Source organism: Anabrus simplex, chromosome 1 (assembly GCF_040414725.1).
Source record: "Anabrus simplex isolate iqAnaSimp1 chromosome 1, ASM4041472v1, whole genome shotgun sequence".
NCBI classification, from domain to species: domain Eukaryota; kingdom Metazoa; phylum Arthropoda; class Insecta; order Orthoptera; family Tettigoniidae; genus Anabrus; species Anabrus simplex.
Genome location: NC_090265.1, coordinates 1180878692 through 1180898337, shown reverse-complemented (window position 1 = coordinate 1180898337; position 19646 = coordinate 1180878692). Strand labels below are relative to the sequence as shown.

At 39.7% G+C, this 19646-nt stretch overlaps 1 protein-coding gene across 3 annotated transcripts in view; it reads left to right on the top strand.

The window, feature by feature from the left end:
- Positions 1–383: 383 nt before the first annotated feature.
- LOC136858170 (organic cation transporter protein) overlaps positions 384–19646 on the top strand; it is a 279009-nt gene continuing 259746 nt past the window's right edge. For 2 of the 3 annotated variants that reach the window (XM_067137523.2, XM_067137520.2), the window contains exon 1: positions 384–538. In XM_067137523.2, coding sequence (XP_066993624.1) covers positions 536–538 — 3 coding nt within the window. In that variant the 5' untranslated portion in view covers positions 384–535. Of the gene's footprint in view, positions 543–19646 lie in introns of all 3 variants that reach the window. The other variant, XM_067137524.2, reaches the window with a different exon arrangement.

Here is a 19646-nt window from a genome sequence, read left to right as displayed (position 1 = left end):
GGTCCTGCTGTAAGTCACTAAATTGACAGTCATACATAAACATATTTCTATTGTATTCAGGACAACTTCTATTCTTATCACTAAGTACTGCACTGTACCAGGCGGGCTGGGTCACTGACCGAGCCTTAGAGCACTATTTTGTCGTTAATTCCGCAGAGACAGGAAGCTCTTGGAAACGCTTACCATGATTGTAAAAGAAGGAACATGTGTTAATTCAGCTCTGAAGCTCTGCGTTGCGTGTAGTTTGTTGTTATTTATCCCCGTGGCAAGGAACTCATACCACGTGGACGTAGTACACCTGTTCTACCGCCAGATGGCAGCAACATTGATCACAGCTGATCGGGTTGCTTGAGTCCGCGAGATTGATTCCGGTGTACATAGGCTACCCGTGGTGTACTGTTATACGAGTAGGTCACGGTTTCTGCATACAAGAGTTGCATTTAGTGGTTTCTCGGTACAGATACAACAGCAGTATGAGAATATTGATCACTATACAACACTGAGGAAAAAGGCGACTGACTGACATCATCATCAGATGGTAAGTCTACCTACGAGTTTAGTATTAATAATACCGGTACATGACTCAGGTATCCACTAATTACTTATCAAGAGCCTGAAGCAATAGCGTGTTCCCAGGATGATTGAAATTGATGTGGAATATATTTAACATTATTTACCAACACCACTACTATAGTTTGCGTTGTATGTGAGGTAGTGTTGGTTTAGTAACTGTTGGTTTAAAGTCCGTATTATGTAGAATACACCTGTTGTAAACATTCCTTTCAGTTCTTTTTCTTAATGTATATGTTAAGCTATGTATGTATGGTCAATGGATGTGTGCAATTCCTAAAATTTCCGACAGAACAACACTAATTGCCTGAACTGAAGAATAGTGATTCAAAGTGTAGTGTTTTTTTTTTTTTTTTTTTTTTTTTGCTTTACGTCGCACCGACACAGATAGGTCTTATGGCGACGATGGGACAGGGAAGGGCTAGGAGTTGGAAGGAAGCGGCCGTGACCTTAATTAAGGTACAGCCCCAGCATTTGCCTGGTATGAAAATGGGAAACCACGGAAAACCATCTTCAGGGCTGCCGATAGTGGGGTTCGAACCTACTATCTCCCGAATACTGGATACTGGCCGCACTTAAGCGACTGCAGCTATCGAGCTCGGTAAGTGTAGTGTTAATAGATATTAGAAGCAGTTAACCGGGCGAGTTGGCCATGCGGTCAGGGGCGCGCAGCTGCGAGCTTGTATCTGGGAGATAGTGGGTTCGAACCTCACTGTCGGCAGCCCTGAAGATGCTTTTCCGTGGTTTCCCATTTCCATACCAGGCAAATGCTGGGGCTGTACCTTAATTAAGGCCACGGCCGCTTCTTTCCTACTCCTGTGCCTTTCCTATCCCATCGTCGCGACGTGTCGGCGCGACGTAAAGCAAATTAAGAAAAAAACAGTTACAATCACATCATCAGAAATTATTGTAATTTTGTATTCACCTTGCTTTTGATTTGAGTGTGCCTCTTGTTTCTGGCAGGTTTACCGAAATAAATCTATATACATATATGTATGTATGTATGTATGTATGTATGTATGTATGTAGCAAGCACGTGCAGCATGGAGGTAATTTTCTCAAAGGTAACAGTAATCACCACTACCCAACACCACCGGACTGCTACTAAACTAATAAAACCCGGATTTTAGAATCTAGTGTTACACATTATATCTAGTTACGTAGAATGGTTAATTGTTGAACTGTACCAGACAGGGTACGCAGTAGGTTACTGTGTTCACTTGCTTGTATTCTTTTACCGTCCATCTAGTTCACATTACCCGTCCTACATCAAAATTGCGCAAAGGTGAATCGAGTCTAACAGTGCTATCAGGTAATTATTGTGAATTGCCAGTTTTAGTTGTCCAAATAAGATTAGGAGTACTGTACGCCAGACACTGGCAATACCGTCTGTCTAACTATACATTTAGTTGTTCACATATTTCTAACTTGTATACGATAAAGGACAAGATTTTCAGCCTGTAAAGCGAGCAAGCTAGCTTGCAATTTCACGTTGCTCTTGGTGATGATACTTGTCACAGGACCTCCATGATTATGTGTAATCCAAACCACAGAATGCGACTTTTCATTTTCTTAAATCTCACTTGTATTGACCGGTATTTGAACGGTGGCCGCCTTGGTGAAAAAAACAGTGGCTGTACCAATCGACTATCACGCCTCTGCAACCTATGATATTATTCTTTAGTAGCGAAAATGGCATTTTTAATATCATAAACCCCCACTGTCGGCAGCCCTGAAGATGGTTTCCCGTGGTTTCCCATTTTCACACCAGGCAAATGCTGGGGCTGTACCTTAATTAAGGCCACGGCCGCTTCCTTCCAACTCCTAGGCCTTTCCTATCCCATAGTCGCCATAAGACCTATCTGTGTCGGTGCGACGTAAAGCCATTAGAAAAAAAAATTATCACAAACTTCCTGTTTACTGTGTTTACTTCGCCGCAATATGAAAATTCTCATTTGAAATATTGGTTATTGGATTCAGCACATTTTTATTTATTATATTCATCAATATTCATTTTTACTTATTCATTCTGACACCCTCCCACCCACCCAACTAGTGGCGAGGATAGGAACTGTGCAGGCTGCCGAAGCCTGTCGCACTCCTCTGGGGCAATGATTAATGACTGATCACGTGACTGACAGATTTCATTCCATTCCTGACCAGGTCAAACGACTGGAAACAGGCTGTGGATAGATCTCTGCACATGGTTATGAGGGTATTTAGGGGTTGTAGTAAGGATGTAAAGAAGAGGGCATATAAGTCTCTGGTAAGACCCCAACTAGAGTATGGTTCCAGTGTATGGGACCCTCACCAGGTTTACTTGATTCAAGAACTGAAAGAAAAAATCCAAAGAAAAGCAGCTCGATTTGTAGCGTTACAAAAATGTTGCAAAGTGTGGGCTGGGAAGAACTGGAAGAAAGAAGACGAGCTGCTCGATTAAGTGGTATGTTCCGAGCTGTCAACGGAGAAATGGCGTAGAATGACATTAGTAGACGAATAAGTTTGATTGGCGTCTTTAAAAGTGGGAAAGATCACAAATATGAAAGTAATGTTGGAATTCAAGAGGACAAATTGGGGCAAATATTCATTTATAGGAAGGGGAGTTAGGGATTGAAATAACTTACCAAGGGAAATGTTCAATAAATTTGCAATGTCATTGAAATCATTTAAGAAAAGGCTAGGAAGACAACAACAGATAGGGAATCTGCCAACTGGGTGACTGCCCTAAATGCAGATCAGTATTGATTGATTGATTGATTAACAGAGGGCCCCGGGTTCGATTCCGGGCCGGGTTAGCGATTTTAATTTTAATTGGTTAATTCCAAAGGCTCGGGGGCTGGGTGTATGTGTAGTCTTGAGCAGTCTGCAGCCGCTCACATTAGAATTCATCATAGGTAGGGCCCCATCCTCATAGATGCGCAGGTCGCCTATAAGGCGTCAAATTAAAGGCCCTGCACCAGGCCTCTCCGCAGGCCACAAGTCATTATCATTATAACTCAATCATTAAAACTGAGAGGACTTCTCCTATTTGTGAAACTCACAACCTGACTTTTAACCCCGTTTATCATCATACCATTGCCCACCATCCATCTCACAACACTATCGAGGTCACTCTGCAGCCGCTCACAATCTTGTAACTTATTTATTACTCTGTACAAAATAACATCATCTGCACAGCCTTATCTCTGATTCCACTTCATTACACATATCATTGATATATATATAAGAAAACATAAAGGTCCGATAATACTGCCTTGAGGAATTCCCCTCTTAATTATTACAGGGTCAGATAAAGCTTCGCCTACTCTAATTCTCTGAGTTCTATTTTCTAGAAATATAACCACCCATCCGGTCTAGAAAGCCAAGAATAACGGCCGAGAGGATTCGTCGTGCTGACCACACGACACCTCGTAATCTGCAGGCCTTCGGGCTGAGCAGCGAAGTAAAATTTAGTACTTTTTAGTACTAGTCACCTCCTCTATCTGGACATTATCGTTGTAACCAACAATATTTACATATTGCTCACTGAATACTTCTGCCTTTTGAAGATCCTCACTACACACTCTCCTTTTTCGTTAATAATTCCTGGAATGTACTTCTTGGAACCTGTTTCTGCCTTAAAGTACCTATACATACCCTTCCATTTTTCACTAAAATTTGTATGACCGCCAGTTATTCTTGCAATCACGTTATCGTTACCTGACTTCTTTGCTAGATTCAATTTCCAAGTGAGTTCCATCAATTTCTCCTTACTTCCACAGCCATTTCTAACTCTATTTCTTTCCAACCTGCACCTCCTTCTCAGGCTCTTAACTTTTCTGTTATAATATAGTGGATCTTTAGCATTCCTTACCAACTTTAAAGGTACAAATCTGTTTTTACATTCTTCAACAATTGCTTTATAGTCTGTTTACATTTTTATTTACCGCTTTCCATCGCTCATACGGGTAGTTGCTTTTTACAAACTCCTTCATGCCTGTTTTATCCGCCATATAATAGTCCTAATTTTAATACCTTCCTTTCTATCACATTTATTTTTAACTACGACAAAAACAGCTAATACCATCTTCGGTTTCTCTGTAGAGCTCATATGGTTTTACCGTCTGGATCCATGGCTAAATGGTTAGCGTGCTGGCCTTTGGTCACAGGGGTCCCGGGTTCGATTCCCGGTAGGTTCGGGAATTTTAACCATCATTGGTTAATTTCCCTGGCACGGGGGATGGGTGTATGTGTTGTCTTCATCATCATTCCATCCTCATCACGACGCGCAGGTCGCCTACGGGGGGCAAATCAAAGGACCTGCATCTGGCGAGCCGAACCCCTCCTGGGATCTCCGGGCACTAAAAGCCATACGCCATTCCATTCCATTACATTCCATCTGGTTTTACCAGCACCACATCCATAATATTCTTCCCTCTAGTTGGTTCCATCACTTTCTGAATCAGCTGCCCTTCCCATATTAACTTACTAGCAAATGTACCCGTGCTTCGCTACGGTATTCTACATTGTATACGGATATCGACGTAAATACTGTGCGTGCAGCAAATGAGATTGTTTTAAAATTGCATGTCTCTTAGCCTTATCCGAGAAATAGCATGGGGAGGTCCACATACGTTGTTTCCAATGTAAAGTGAGGGTTGCGGAGTTGTGATGATAACGCCAGGCTCACTTGCCTACTGCCATTCACAATCGAGTTGGCAAGTTTACATTATAATTGCAGGCCCCAATGCATACTGCGCGGTCACAATCGATTTGGGGAGTTTTAGTTACAATGGCAGACCCATTTCCTACTTTCAGACAGGTTACAGTTGAGGAGTTTTTATTATAATACCAGGCAACTTCCCTACCACCAGTCAAAATTGAGTTGTGCATTTATCATTATAATGACAGTCCATTTTTACTGCTGCTAGCCAGCATACTGCCAGTCACACAGAATTAGTGAGTTTCCATGAAAATAGCAGGCCACTATGCCTAATGCTAGTCAAATATTAGATTGGAACATTTGTTTATAATAGCGGGCACACTGGCCTAAAGCCAAACTCAATAGAGTAGGGGACTTTCGAACAAAACTGCATGATCCCTTGCCTTCTGCAAGACAAATCGAAGTGCCTCATTAATTCACGTCTTTTTTCATTTTTAAATATTTATATATACATCGCTCCAGCCCGACTTGCTTTTATATATATAGATGACGGATAAGCACGTTGAAAAGTGCAGACTTCCACTTCGAGATTCATATCTCCTAAACGGTTTATGATATTAAGAAACGGCTTGCGCCATCAGACGCCTCATTTATCGCTCTACATGTTTGTTTCTAAACCATTTCCTCGTATCTCCCATATTAAGGGGGTAAATTGAGATCAAATTTTGATAGGGTGAAATTTGGGTGCATTTTTAAAATTTTACATTACTTTTTGCATACTTATGTATAAGCTAGAATCATGAAATTTGGTACACATATGTCCCTTAATCGTGCCAATGTGCGCCCAAAACGTGATGATCCTATCATTCTTATAAGTGTGTCAAACAATGAAATATACTTGTAAAAATCACCAAATTTACGAACAATCCAGAAATACGGCCAAATTTAACGTATAAGGGAGAGAGATACGACAAAATGTCACTGGACCAAAGTTGTAGATCACTCCGAATTGAAGCGACATTGTGCCATCCGTTTTGTGATACGACTTACCGTTTAGCCAAAAAATAGCTCAAAAGGAATGTCTGCACAGTCATTAAAATTGCCTCCATATTCCGATATCTTTGGGGGGTAAAAAGTGAAAAATTTGAACATCTTGGAATTTTCCCGTCGGTTAGGGACCAAAAGCTATAATTTCACCAAATTTCAATTGTCTACTTCGTCTGGCAGGTTGTGCCGCCATTTTGATTTGGGGGGATATGGGATAAAAATGAGGAAATTCTCGAAACTTTTTAAGGCCACGAAACCTATAGGTTATCGTTTTGGATATACTATACGACTGTATTCTTATCCTGAGCCCAAAATTTGAGCTCCCCCAGCGTGCCCCCTTCAGGGAATTTTGAGAATTTCCGATTTTTCTAGGGATCCTGGGGGCATCAGTTTCCTCCGTACCAAGTTTCAAATTTCTGAGATTTCTGGAAGTGCCTCATTAATTCACGTCTTTTTTCATTTTTAAATATTTATATATACATCGCTCCAGCCCGACTTGCTTTTATATATATAGATGACGGATAAGCATGAGCACGTTGAAAAGTGCAGACTTCCACTTCGAGATTCATATCTCCTAAACGGTTTACGATATTAAGACACGGTTTGCGCCATCAGACGCCTCATTTATCGCTCTACATGTTTGTTTCTAAACCATTTCCTCGTATCTCCCATATTAAGGGGGTAAATTGAGATCAAATTTTGAATAGAGTGAAATTTGGGTGCATTTTTAACATTTTACATTACTTTTTGCCTACTTATGTATAAGCTAGAATCATGAAATTTGGTACACTTATGTCCCTTCATCGTGCCAATGTGTGCACACAACGTGATGATCCTATCATTCTTATAAGTGTGTCAAACAATGAAATATACTTGTACAAATCACCAAATTTACGAACAATCCAGAAATACGGCCAAATTTAACGTATATGAGAGAGAGATACGACAAAATGTCACAGGACCAAAGTTGTAGATCACTCCGAATTGAAGCGACATTGTGCCATCCGTTTTGTGATACGACTTACCGTTTAGCCAAAAATTAGCTCAAAAGGAATGTCTGCACAGTCATTAAAATTGCCTCCATATTTCGATATCTTTGGGGGGTAAAAAGTGAAAAATTTGAACATCTTGGAATTTTCCCGTCGGTTAGGGACCAAAAGCTATAATTTCACCAAATTTCAATTGTCTACTTCGTTTGGCAGGTTGTGCCGCCATTTTGATTTGGGGGGATAGGGGATAAAAATGAGGAAATTCTCGAAAATTTTTAAGCTCACGAAACCTATAGGTTATCGTTTTGGATATACTATACGACTGTGTTCTTATGCTGAGCCCAAAATTTGAGCCCCCCCAGCGTGCCCCCTTCAGGGAATTTTGAGAATTTCCGATTTTTCTAGGGATCCTGGGGGCATCAGTTTCCTCCGTACCAAGTTTCAAATTTCTGAGATTTCTGGAAGTGCCTCATTAATTCACGTCTTTTTTCATTTTTAAATATTTATATATACATCATTCCAGCCCGACTTGCTTTTATATATATAGATGACAGGTAAGCATGAGCACGTTGAAAAGTACAGACTTCCACTTCGAGATTTATATCTCCTAAACGGTTTATGATATTAAGAAACGGTTTGCACCATCAGACGCCTCTTTTATCGCTCTACATGTTTGTTTCTAAACCATTTCCTCGTATCTCCCATATTAAGGGGGTAAATTGAGATCAAATTTTGAATAGGGTGAAATTTGGGTGCATTTTTAAAATTTTACATTACTTTTTGCCTACTTATGTATAAGCTAGAATCATGAAATTTGGTACACATATGTCCCTTAATCGTCCCAATGTGCGCACACAACGTGATGATCCTATAATTCTTATAAGTGTGTCAAACAATGAAATATACTTGTAAAAATCACCAAATTTACGAACAATCCAGAAATACGGCCTAATTTAACGTATAAGGGAGATAGATACGACAAAATGTCACTGGACCAAAGTTGTATATCACTCCGAATTGAAGCGACATTGTGCCATCCGTTTTGTGATACGACTTACCGTTTAGCCAAAAAATAGCTCAAAAGGAATGTCTGCACAGTCATTAAAATTGCCTCCATATTTCGATATCTTTGGGGGGTAAAAAGTGAAAAATTTGAACATCTTGGAATTTTCCCGTCGGTTAGGGACCAAAAGCTATAATTTCACCAAATTTCAATTGTCTACTTCGTCTGGCAGGTTGTGCCGCCATTTTGATTTGGGGGGATAGGGGATAAAAATGAGGAATTTCTCGAAAATTTTTAAGCTCACGAAACCTATAGGTTATCGTTTTGGATATACTATACGACTGTGTTCTTATGCTGAGCCCAAAATTTGAGCCCCCCCAGCGTGCCCCCTTCACGGAATTTTGAGAATTTCCGATTTTTCTAGGGATCCTGGGGGCATCAGTTTCCTCCGTACCAAGTTTAATTTCTGAGATTTCTGGAAGTGCCTCATTAATTCACGTCTTTTTTCATTTTTAAATATTTATATATACATCATTCCAGCCCGACTTGCTTTTATATATATAGATAGATGACAGGTAAGCATGAGCACGTTGAAAAGTGCAGACTTCCACTTCGAGATATATATATCTCCTAAACGGTTTATGATATTAAGAAACGGTTTGCACCATCAGACGCCTCTTTTATCGCTCTACATGTTTGTTTCTAAACCATTTCCTCGTATCTCCCATATTAAGGGGGTAAATTGAGATCAAATTTTGAATAGGGTGAAATTTGGGTGCATTTTTAAAATTTTACATTACTTTTTGCCTACTTATGTATAAGCTAGAATCATGAAATTTGGTACACATATGTCCCTTAATCGTCCCAATGTGCGCACACAACGTGATGATCCTATAATTCTTATAAGTGTGTCAAACAATGAAATATACTTGTAAAAATCACCAAATTTACGAACAATCCAGAAATACGGCCTAATTTAACGTATAAGGGAGATAGATACGACAAAATGTCACTGGACCAAAGTTGTATATCACTCCGAATTGAAGCGACACTGTGCCATCCGTTTTGTGATACGACTTACCGTTTAGCCAAAAAATAGCTCAAAAGGAATGTCTGCACAGTCATTAAAATTGCCTCCATATTTCGATATCTTTGGGGGGTAAAAAGTGAAAAATTTGAACATCTTGGAATTTTCCCGTCGGTTAGGGACCAAAAGCTATAATTTCACCAAATTTCAATTGTCTACTTCGTCTGGCAGGTTGTGCCGCCATTTTGATTTGGGGGGATAGGGGATAAAAATGAGGAATTTCTCGAAAATTTTTAAGCTCACGAAACCTATAGGTTATCGTTTTGGATATACTATACGACTGTGTTCTTATGCTGAGCCCAAAATTTGAGCCCCCCCAGCGTGCCCCCTTCAGGGAATTTTGAGAATTTCCGATTTTTCTAGGGATCCTGGGGGCATCAGTTTCCTCCGTACCAAGTTTCAAATTTCTGAGATTTCTGGAAGTGCCTCATTAATTCACGTCTTTTTTCATTTTTAAATATTTATATATACATCGCTCCAGCCCGACTTGCTTTTATATATATAGATGACAGGTAAGCATGAGCACGTTGAAAAGTGCAGACTTCCACTTCGAGATTCATATCTCCTAAACGGTTTATGATATTAAGAAACGGTCTGTGCCATCAGACGCCTCATTTATCGCTCTACATGTTTGTTTCTAAACCATTTCCTCGTATCTCCCATATTAAGGGGGTAAATTGAGATCAAATTTTGAATAGGGTGAAATTTGGGTGCATTTTTAACATTTTACATTACTTTTTGCCTACTTATGTATAAGCTAGAATCATGAAATTTGGTACACATATGTCCCTTAATCGTGCCAATGTGCGCACACAACGTGATGATCCTATCATTCTTATAAGTGTGTCAAACAATGAAATATACTTGTAAAAATCACCAAATTTAAGAACATGCAGAAATACGGACAAATTTAACGTATAAGGGAGATAGATACGACAAAATGTCACTGGACCAAAGTTGTATATCACTCCGAATTGAAGCGACATTGTGCCATCCGTTTTGTGATACGACTTACCGTTTAGCCAAAAAATAGCTCAAAAGGAATGTCTGCACAGTCATTAAAATTGCCTCCATATTTCGATATCTTTGGGGGGTAAAAAGTGAAAAATTTGAACATCTTGGAATTTTCCCGTCGGTTAGGGACCAAAAGCTATAATTTCACCAAATTTCAATTGTCTACTTCGTTTGGCAGGTTGTGCCGCCATTTTGATTTGGGGGGATAGGGGATAAAAATGAGGAAATTCTCGAAAATTTTTAAGCTCACGAAACCTATAGGTTATCGTTTTGGATATACTATACGACTGTGTTCTTATGCTGAGCCCAAAATTTGAGCCCCCCCAGCGTGCCCCCTTCAGGGAATTTTGAGAATTTCCGATTTTTCTAGGGATCCTGGGGGCATCAGTTTCCTCCGTACCAAGTTTCAAATTTCTGAGATTTCTGGAAGTGCCTCATTAATTCACGTCTTTTTTCATTTTTAAATATTTATATATACATCATTCCAGCCCGACTTGCTTTTATATATATAGATGACAGGTAAGCATGAGCACGTTGAAAAGTGCAGACTTCCACTTCGAGATTTATATCTCCTAAACGGTTTATGATATTAAGAAACGGTTTGCACCATCAGACGCCTCTTTTATCGCTCTACATGTTTGTTTCTAAACCATTTCCTCGTATCTCCCATATTAAGGGGGTAAATTGAGATCAAATTTTGAATAGGGTGAAATTTGGGTGCATTTTTAAAATTTTACATTACTTTTTGCCTACTTATGTATAAGCTAGAATCATGAAATTTGGTACACATATGTCCCTTAATCGTCCCAATGTGCGCACACAACGTGATGATCCTATAATTCTTATAAGTGTGTCAAACAATGAAATATACTTGTAAAAATCACCAAATTTACGAACAATCCAGAAATACGGCCTAATTTAACGTATAAGGGAGATAGATACGACAAAATGTCACTGGACCAAAGTTGTATATCACTCCGAATTGAAGCGACATTGTGCCATCCGTTTTGTGATACGACTTACCGTTTAGCCAAAAAATAGCTCAAAAGGAATGTCTGCACAGTCATTAAAATTGCCTCCATATTTCGATATCTTTGGGGGGTAAAAAGTGAAAAATTTGAACATCTTGGAATTTTCCCGTCGGTTAGGGACCAAAAGCTATAATTTCACCAAATTTCAATTGTCTACTTCATCTGGCAGGTTGTGCCGCCATTTTGATTTGGGGGGATAGGGGATAAAAATGAGGAATTTCTCGAAAATTTTTAAGCTCACGAAACCTATAGGTTATCGTTTTGGATATACTATACGACTGTGTTCTTATGCTGAGCCCAAAATTTGAGCCCCCCCAGCGTGCCCCCTTCACGGAATTTTGAGAATTTCCGATTTTTCTAGGGATCCTGGGGGCATCAGTTTCCTCCGTACCAAGTTTCAAATTTCTGAGATTTCTGGAAGTGCCTCATTAATTCACGTCTTTTTTCATTTTTAAATATTTATATATACATCGCTCCAGCCCGACTTGCTTTTATATATATATAGAAGATGACAGATAAGCATGAGCACGTTGAAAAGTGCAGACTTCCACTTCGAGATTCATATCTCCTAAACGGTTTATGATATTAAGAAACGGTTTGCGCCATCAGACGCCTCATTTATCGCTCTACATGTTTATTTCTAAACCATTTCCTCGTATCTCCCATATTAAGGGGGTAAATTGAGATCAAATTTTGAATAGGGTGAAATTTGGGTGCATTTTTAACATTTTACATTACTTTTTGCCTACTTATGTATAAGCTAGAATCATGAAATTTGGTACACATATGTCCCTTAATCGTGCCAATGTGCGCACACAACGTGATGATCCTATCATTCTTATAAGTGTGTCAAACAATGAAATATACTTGTAAAAATCACCAAAATTACGAACAATCCAGAAATACGGCCAAATTTAACGTATAAGGGAGATAGATACGACAAAATGTCACTGGACCAAAGTTGTATATCACTCCGAATTGAAGCGACATTGTGCCATCCGTTTTGTGATACGACTTACCGTTTAGCCAAAAAATAGCTCAAAAGGAATGTCTGCACAGTCATTAAAATTGCCTCCATATTTCGATATCTTTGGGGGGTAAAAAGTGAAAAATTTGAACATCTTGGAATTTTCCCGTCGGTTAGGGACCAAAAGCTATAATTTCACCAAATTTCAATTGTCTACTTCGTCTGGCAGGTTGTGCCGCCATTTTGATTTGGGGGGATAGGGGATAAAAATGAGGAATTTCTCGAAAATTTTTAAGCCCACGAAACCTATAGGTTATCGTTTTGGATATACTATACGACTGTGTTCTTATGCTGAGCCCAAAATTTGAGCCCCCCCAGCGTGCCCCCTTCAGGGAATTTTGAGAATTTCCGATTTTTCTAGGGATCCTGGGGGCATCAGTTTCCTCCGTACCAAGTTTCAAATTTCTGAGATTTCTGGAAGTGCCTCATTAATTCACGTCTTTTTTCATTTTTAAATATTTATATATACACATCGCTCCAGCCCGACTTGCTTTTATATATATAGATGACAGATAAGCATGAGCACGTTGAAAAGTGCAGACTTCCACTTCGAGATTCATATCTCCTAAACGGTTTATGATATTAAGAAACGGTTTGCGCCATCAGACGCCTCATTTATCGCTCTACATGTTTATTTCTAAACCATTTCCTCGTATCTCCCATATTAAGGGGGTAAATTGAGATCAAATTTTGAATAGGGTGAAATTTGGGTGCATTTTTAACATTTTACATTACTTTTTGCCTACTTATGTATAAGCTAGAATCATGAAATTTGGTACACATATGTCCCTTAATCGTGCCAATGTGCGCACACAACGTGATGATCCTATCATTCTTATAAGTGTGTCAAACAATGAAATATACTTGTAAAAATCACCAAAATTACGAACAATCCAGAAATACGGCCAAATTTAACGTATAAGGGAGATAGATACGACAAAATGTCACTGGACCAAAGTTGTATATCACTCCGAATTGAAGCGACATTGTGCCATCCGTTTTGTGATACGACTTACCGTTTAGCCAAAAAATAGCTCAAAAGGAATGTCTGCACAGTCATTAAAATTGCCTCCATATTTCGATATCTTTGGGGGGTAAAAAGTGAAAAATTTGAACATCTTGGAATTTTCCCGTCGGTTAGGGACCAAAAGCTATAATTTCACCAAATTTCAATTGTCTACTTCGTCTGGCAGGTTGTGCCGCCATTTTGATTTGGGGGGATAGGGGATAAAAATGAGGAATTTCTCGAAAATTTTTAAGCCCACGAAACCTATAGGTTATCGTTTTGGATATACTATACGACTGTGTTCTTATGCTGAGCCCAAAATTTGAGCCCCCCCAGCGTGCCCCCTTCAGGGAATTTTGAGAATTTCCGATTTTTCTAGGGATCCTGGGGGCATCAGTTTCCTCCGTACCAAGTTTCAAATTTCTGAGATTTCTGGAAGTGCCTCATTAATTCACGTCTTTTTTCATTTTTAAATATTTATATATACACATCGCTCCAGCCCGACTTGCTTTTATATATATAGATGACAGATAAGCATGAGCACGTTGAAAAGTGCAGACTTCCACTTCGAGATTCATATCTCCTAAACGGTTTATGATATTAAGAAACGGTTTGCGCCATCAGACGCCTCATTTATCGCTCTACATGTTTATTTCTAAACCATTTCCTCGTATCTCCCATATTAAGGGGGTAAATTGAGATCAAATTTTGAATAGGGTGAAATTTGGGTGCATTTTTAACATTTTACATTACTTTTTGCCTACTTATGTATAAGCTAGAATCATGAAATTTGGTACACATATGTCCCTTAATCGTGCCAATGTGCGCACACAACGTGATGATCCTATCATTCTTATAAGTGTGTCAAACAATGAAATATACTTGTAAAAATCACCAAAATTACGAACAATCCAGAAATACGGCCAAATTTAACGTATAAGGGAGATAGATACGACAAAATGTCACTGGACCAAAGTTGTATATCACTCCGAATTGAAGCGACATTGTGCCATCCGTTTTGTGATACGACTTACCGTTTAGCCAAAAAATAGCTCAAAAGGAATGTCTGCACAGTCATTAAAATTGCCTCCATATTTCGATATCTTTGGGGGGTAAAAAGTGAAAAATTTGAACATCTTGGAATTTTCCCGTCGGTTAGGGACCAAAAGCTATAATTTCACCAAATTTCAATTGTCTACTTCGTCTGGCAGGTTGTGCCGCCATTTTGATTTGGGGGGATAGGGGATAAAAATGAGGAATTTCTCGAAAATTTTTAAGCCCACGAAACCTATAGGTTATCGTTTTGGATATACTATACGACTGTGTTCTTATGCTGAGCCCAAAATTTGAGCCCCCCCAGCGTGCCCCCTTCAGGGAATTTTGAGAATTTCCGATTTTTCTAGGGATCCTGGGGGCATCAGTTTCCTCCGTACCAAGTTTCAAATTTCTGAGATTTCTGGAAGTGCCTCATTAATTCACGTCTTTTTTCATTTTTAAATATTTATATATACATCGCTCCAGCCCGACTTGCTTTTATATATATAGATTTGCCATTTATTGGTCATACTTCCTGTCGTTCGCATTTCCTTCCCAATTGAAATTTGGTAAATTGAGATCTACCTGCTACAATCACGTTCCTTTCCATATCATTTTCCACATAGCTGATTATCTTATGAATTCTGAATCAGTGTCAGCGCCAGCCTTTCCCGGCCTGAAAACTCCAAAGACATCAATTTGCCTATCATCTTTAGTAGAATTTCATCTTTGTCATCTTTAACTTTTTCGTAGCTACAAGTTCTTCTTTCACCAGAATGAACACTCCCCCTCCTACCATTCCTATCCTATCTCTACGATACACCCTCCAGTTCCGTGAGAATATTTCTGCATCCATTATATCATTTCTCAGCCATGATTCAACTCCTATTACAATATCTGGTAAGTATATATCTATTAAATTACTTAATTCTGTTCCTTTCTTTACAATAATTCTACACTTCATCACTAACATTTTAATGTCATCCCTACTTGACTTCCAGATCCCTGTACCCTTATCAACGCTCCTTAGACCACCCCGTTTCCCTGAATGTACCTCCCTACAACACTTCCAAACAAATTTCTTAACGTATATGTACCACTGCAGTTTAAGTGAAGGCCATCTGAGCGCAGATCCGTATCTCCTATCCACCCATTAGGATCTAGAAATTTCACTCCCAGTTTCCCACATACCCACGCCATAGTCTTATTGAAATCTCCAATCAGTTTCCAGTCAGTATCCCTCCTACACAGTATTCCACTGATATCAATCTCCGCTTCCTTAAACTCCACCCGTACTACTTTTACCACATCCCACACATCCCCATGGTGGGTTACGGTCTACTGTTGTCACCGCGTTCGGTAAACGCATCTTCATCATGGACTGTTATATACCTATCTTTCAACGCTCAGTTAACTTAACTTCTTCACAATTCTTTATCTGCAACTAGCTCTGTGACCTCGTTTACCTCCACACTTCTTATCATTAAAAACTGAGGGTAATCATCGCTACCTTGATCTCCCTATACTTCTCTTACCCTCCATGGCCTAGTCCTTTATTCCCTTAGGTAACCTATCCTCCTCCGTTCGGCTCACAAGGTCCAGCATCAAAGGCTGTTTATACGCACAGATTCATTCATCGAGTTCCTGTATGATTTTGTCTTATCTTCTCGTTCCCATTAGCCTCGCGCCATTGTTCTTACACCCTCCTCACATTGTTCCCACCTGTCATTCCCACTGTCTTAATGTTTGGTACCTCCAGCTTATGCATAAGATATCCGGAATTCACCCGTCTTTCACTCCCATACTGCAAAGTCGAAAACAGTCCGATATAAAGATGATGATGCCGAAGTGCCAGAATTGAGCACTTTCAAATACCACCGGACTGAGCTGGAATCAAACCCGCCAACTTGAGCTCAGGAGGCCAGCGCTCTACCACCTGAGCTGCTCATCCCGGCCCAATATAAAGATAGTTTCGTCCAAAAGACTCCCTTCTTTCTTACAGAATACCGCTTGCCACAACTACGAGCTTTCTCCAGTAGTTTTGCTGCATCTTGGTTCAGTTTTACTCAGTATACTACCATCCTGAGATAATACGCAGTAGTGATGGGATATTCGATTCATTTTACTGAATCGATTCATTCAATTCCGTTCACGTTACCGAATCGATACAGTGATCCGATTCACGGCACATTAGTGTTACCGTTCCTATTACATCTGTGTAGTGTCTACTGATAAGACAGCAGCAACAACAACATTCAAAGCTTGCTGCTGCCATCTGGTCTTCATTCTATGAACTGCTTTCCTACGCGTCATCTACCTTTCAGATTCAGGTTACTCCTGGCAGCCACCTCTTCGCATCAAATTTTGATGTTACAAAGCCTTTCCCCCACAGTGACAACTCCATTAAATAAGTTTATAGAATTAGATGAAAAAATGTCTGTACGCACAATCATCAGTGATCTGCATTTAGAACTGTCGCCCAGGTGAGAGATTCCCTGCTATCACTTGTTTGCCTACTCGTGACATGGAAATTTCATTGTATTCACGGTAAGTACATAATACAAAACAAATTTTAAAATGAAATGCAGGAAATAATAGGCACTTGTGTGGTACTATACATCCACGTACAATGAAATGGCGTATGGCTTTTAGTGCCGGGAGTGTCCGAGGACAAGTTCGGCTCGCCAGATGCAGGTTTTTTGATTTGACGCCGGTAGTACATCCTCGTTATAATACAGTACAAAACTTACGTGGTTAATAATAATAATAATAATAATAATAATAATAATAATAATAATAATAATAATAATAATAATAATAATAATATGATGATGATGATGATGATGATGACGATTATGATGATGATGATGAAGAAGATGTGCTGACATACCGGTACCTCAAATTTTATACACTAACTTATGGTTTTCCCTAAGTTGTCTGAAAGTCACAACTCTATTATATATACAGAATTAGATGTAAAAATACCTGTGTTCGCAATAGGTAGTCTACATATTAAATATAAATCAAATAGTTGCTTTATCTCGCACCGACACAGACAGGCCTTATGGCGACGATGGGTGGGCTTGGAGTGGAAAGGAAGCGGCCGTGGCCTTAATTAAGGTACAACACCAGCATTTGCCTAGTATGAAAACAGGAAACCACGGAAAACCATCTTAACGGGTGCCGACGGTAGGATTCGAACCCACCATCCCCCGAATGCAAGCTCATAGCTACGCGACCCTCACCGCATTGCCAACTCGCTCGGTCATCTTTGAAATATGTCGCTTTGTATCAGTAGAGGATTTTTAAATCATCATATTTTGTATAGGCTACCCGAGGTGCACAATAGCCCTGTTGTTTTCTGATTCAACAAGTTATTGCGTCAGTCGGCTCACTTACAGTATCTACTGTCCACGTTCACCGGTGACCTCGTGATTCGATTATTGAAGTCTTGTGCAATGATGTGACATACGAACTGAGAAAATACTAAGCGGCTCTTCCCAATATAAAACAGACAATTTCGAGTGGTCATGAGCATGACTTATAGTCATAAGGTAGGTTAGAGAATTGAGTTGAATTAACTGTCGAATGTCACCTAAGTTATAATACTGATTCATTAAACTAATCAATAGAAGAACCTAATAGCCTACCTATTTACTAGCTAGTTACTTTGGAATTATGTTTTGACTACCTTTTTAAGACTGCAAATAAATCCATATATTATTTAAACCTCCCTGTATGAAGAGGACAGTGATTGCAAATGGGTATTATTTTCAAATGAGCTGAGAGCGAGAGCCAGTTTTAGCGAACTATTCTTTCAGTGTGACATGGCTCTGTATGTGCGTTGCCTACGCTATAGGCCTAATAGAAGGCCTGGACAAGCCGACACATTTCTGGGCGAACAAAGTAGTTCAGGGATTGGCCGTTTGGATCGCGTTTATGTTCTGTTAGTCTCATGTTCTGTCTATATCCTTATTTTGAAGATTCATATAATAACGCGAAATAATACATTTTTATTATCATTATGCCCGGTGTGAATCAGATATAAACATATAAAACAACTTAGAACACACTGCACTTCATAGATTTCTTTCATTTTGCACTTGTTTATCACACAAGAATAAAGAATGGGGAAATAGGCCCGAATAGAAGTACTCACCCGATTTTCCCTATTTCTATAATTTCAATACTTTTCTGCTCAGAGGCTTGCTCTTGAATTTATTTAATAAATCACAGTCATTAGTCACTTTCTTTGCATTATTAACAAGAACAGGCCAGAAAATTTTTGTAAGTATAACGTGTGTCATGTGTGCTTGATCACAGTCGCGGCACTGAAACGTCTCTTTAAACTTTGGAGCGGTAAGGAATTTCAGCTTTCGGACAAGGTTACATTTTCCGAGATATCCTAACATCCGCGTTATAAATATTAATACATTTTTAAGAAGAAGACGAATTTGCGTCGGCACTTTGTCGGGGAGCAGAATTTATCTCACAGTACATACACTGTAATCTGATTCGACAAAGTACAAGCTACATATTCTGGAGTTATCATTAGGGGCCCAAAGAGATCATTTTCTGCTGCCCAGTCGAGAAATAGCAAGGATCCATTTCTCCCGTAAACTCGGATCTTTAGGTAGGTAAGGGTTATTCTTCCCGAAGGCAGGTCCGAACCTACGCAGAGGTGTTCCTGAGCCGGCGTTTACGTGCGGTAGGGTGGCCAGTTCCTTTCCGCTCCTCCGCTTAACTTCGGAGATCTCACGGGATCCGGTGTTTCAACACGGCTACGGCCGTTGGCGGATCTTTAGGAAAAAGATGAAAATTTATATTTGTGTATATTTCTTCGCTGTCAGATGTGCAGTTAGGCACGCAAACTATCTTAACCTACAGAATGGAAAGATAAACTTGACGGTAATTGGCCCCAGGGGCTCTGAAATTTGGAGCGTGGGTTGGCGACTACGGGGCCCATAGCTGAGTCCTGGCAATTCTTCCACTTAATTGTGCCAGGCTCCTCACTTTCATCATTCCTATCCGACCTTTCTTGGTCAACTCTACTTCTTTGCCGACCCCAACGCTATTAGGTTTCCGAGGCCTAGGGAGTTTTTCATTTTCACGCCCTTCGTGGCCCTTGTCTTCCTTTGGCCATACTTTTATTTATCGAAGTGTCGGGTCCCTCCCAGTTTTCTCTCTGATTAGTG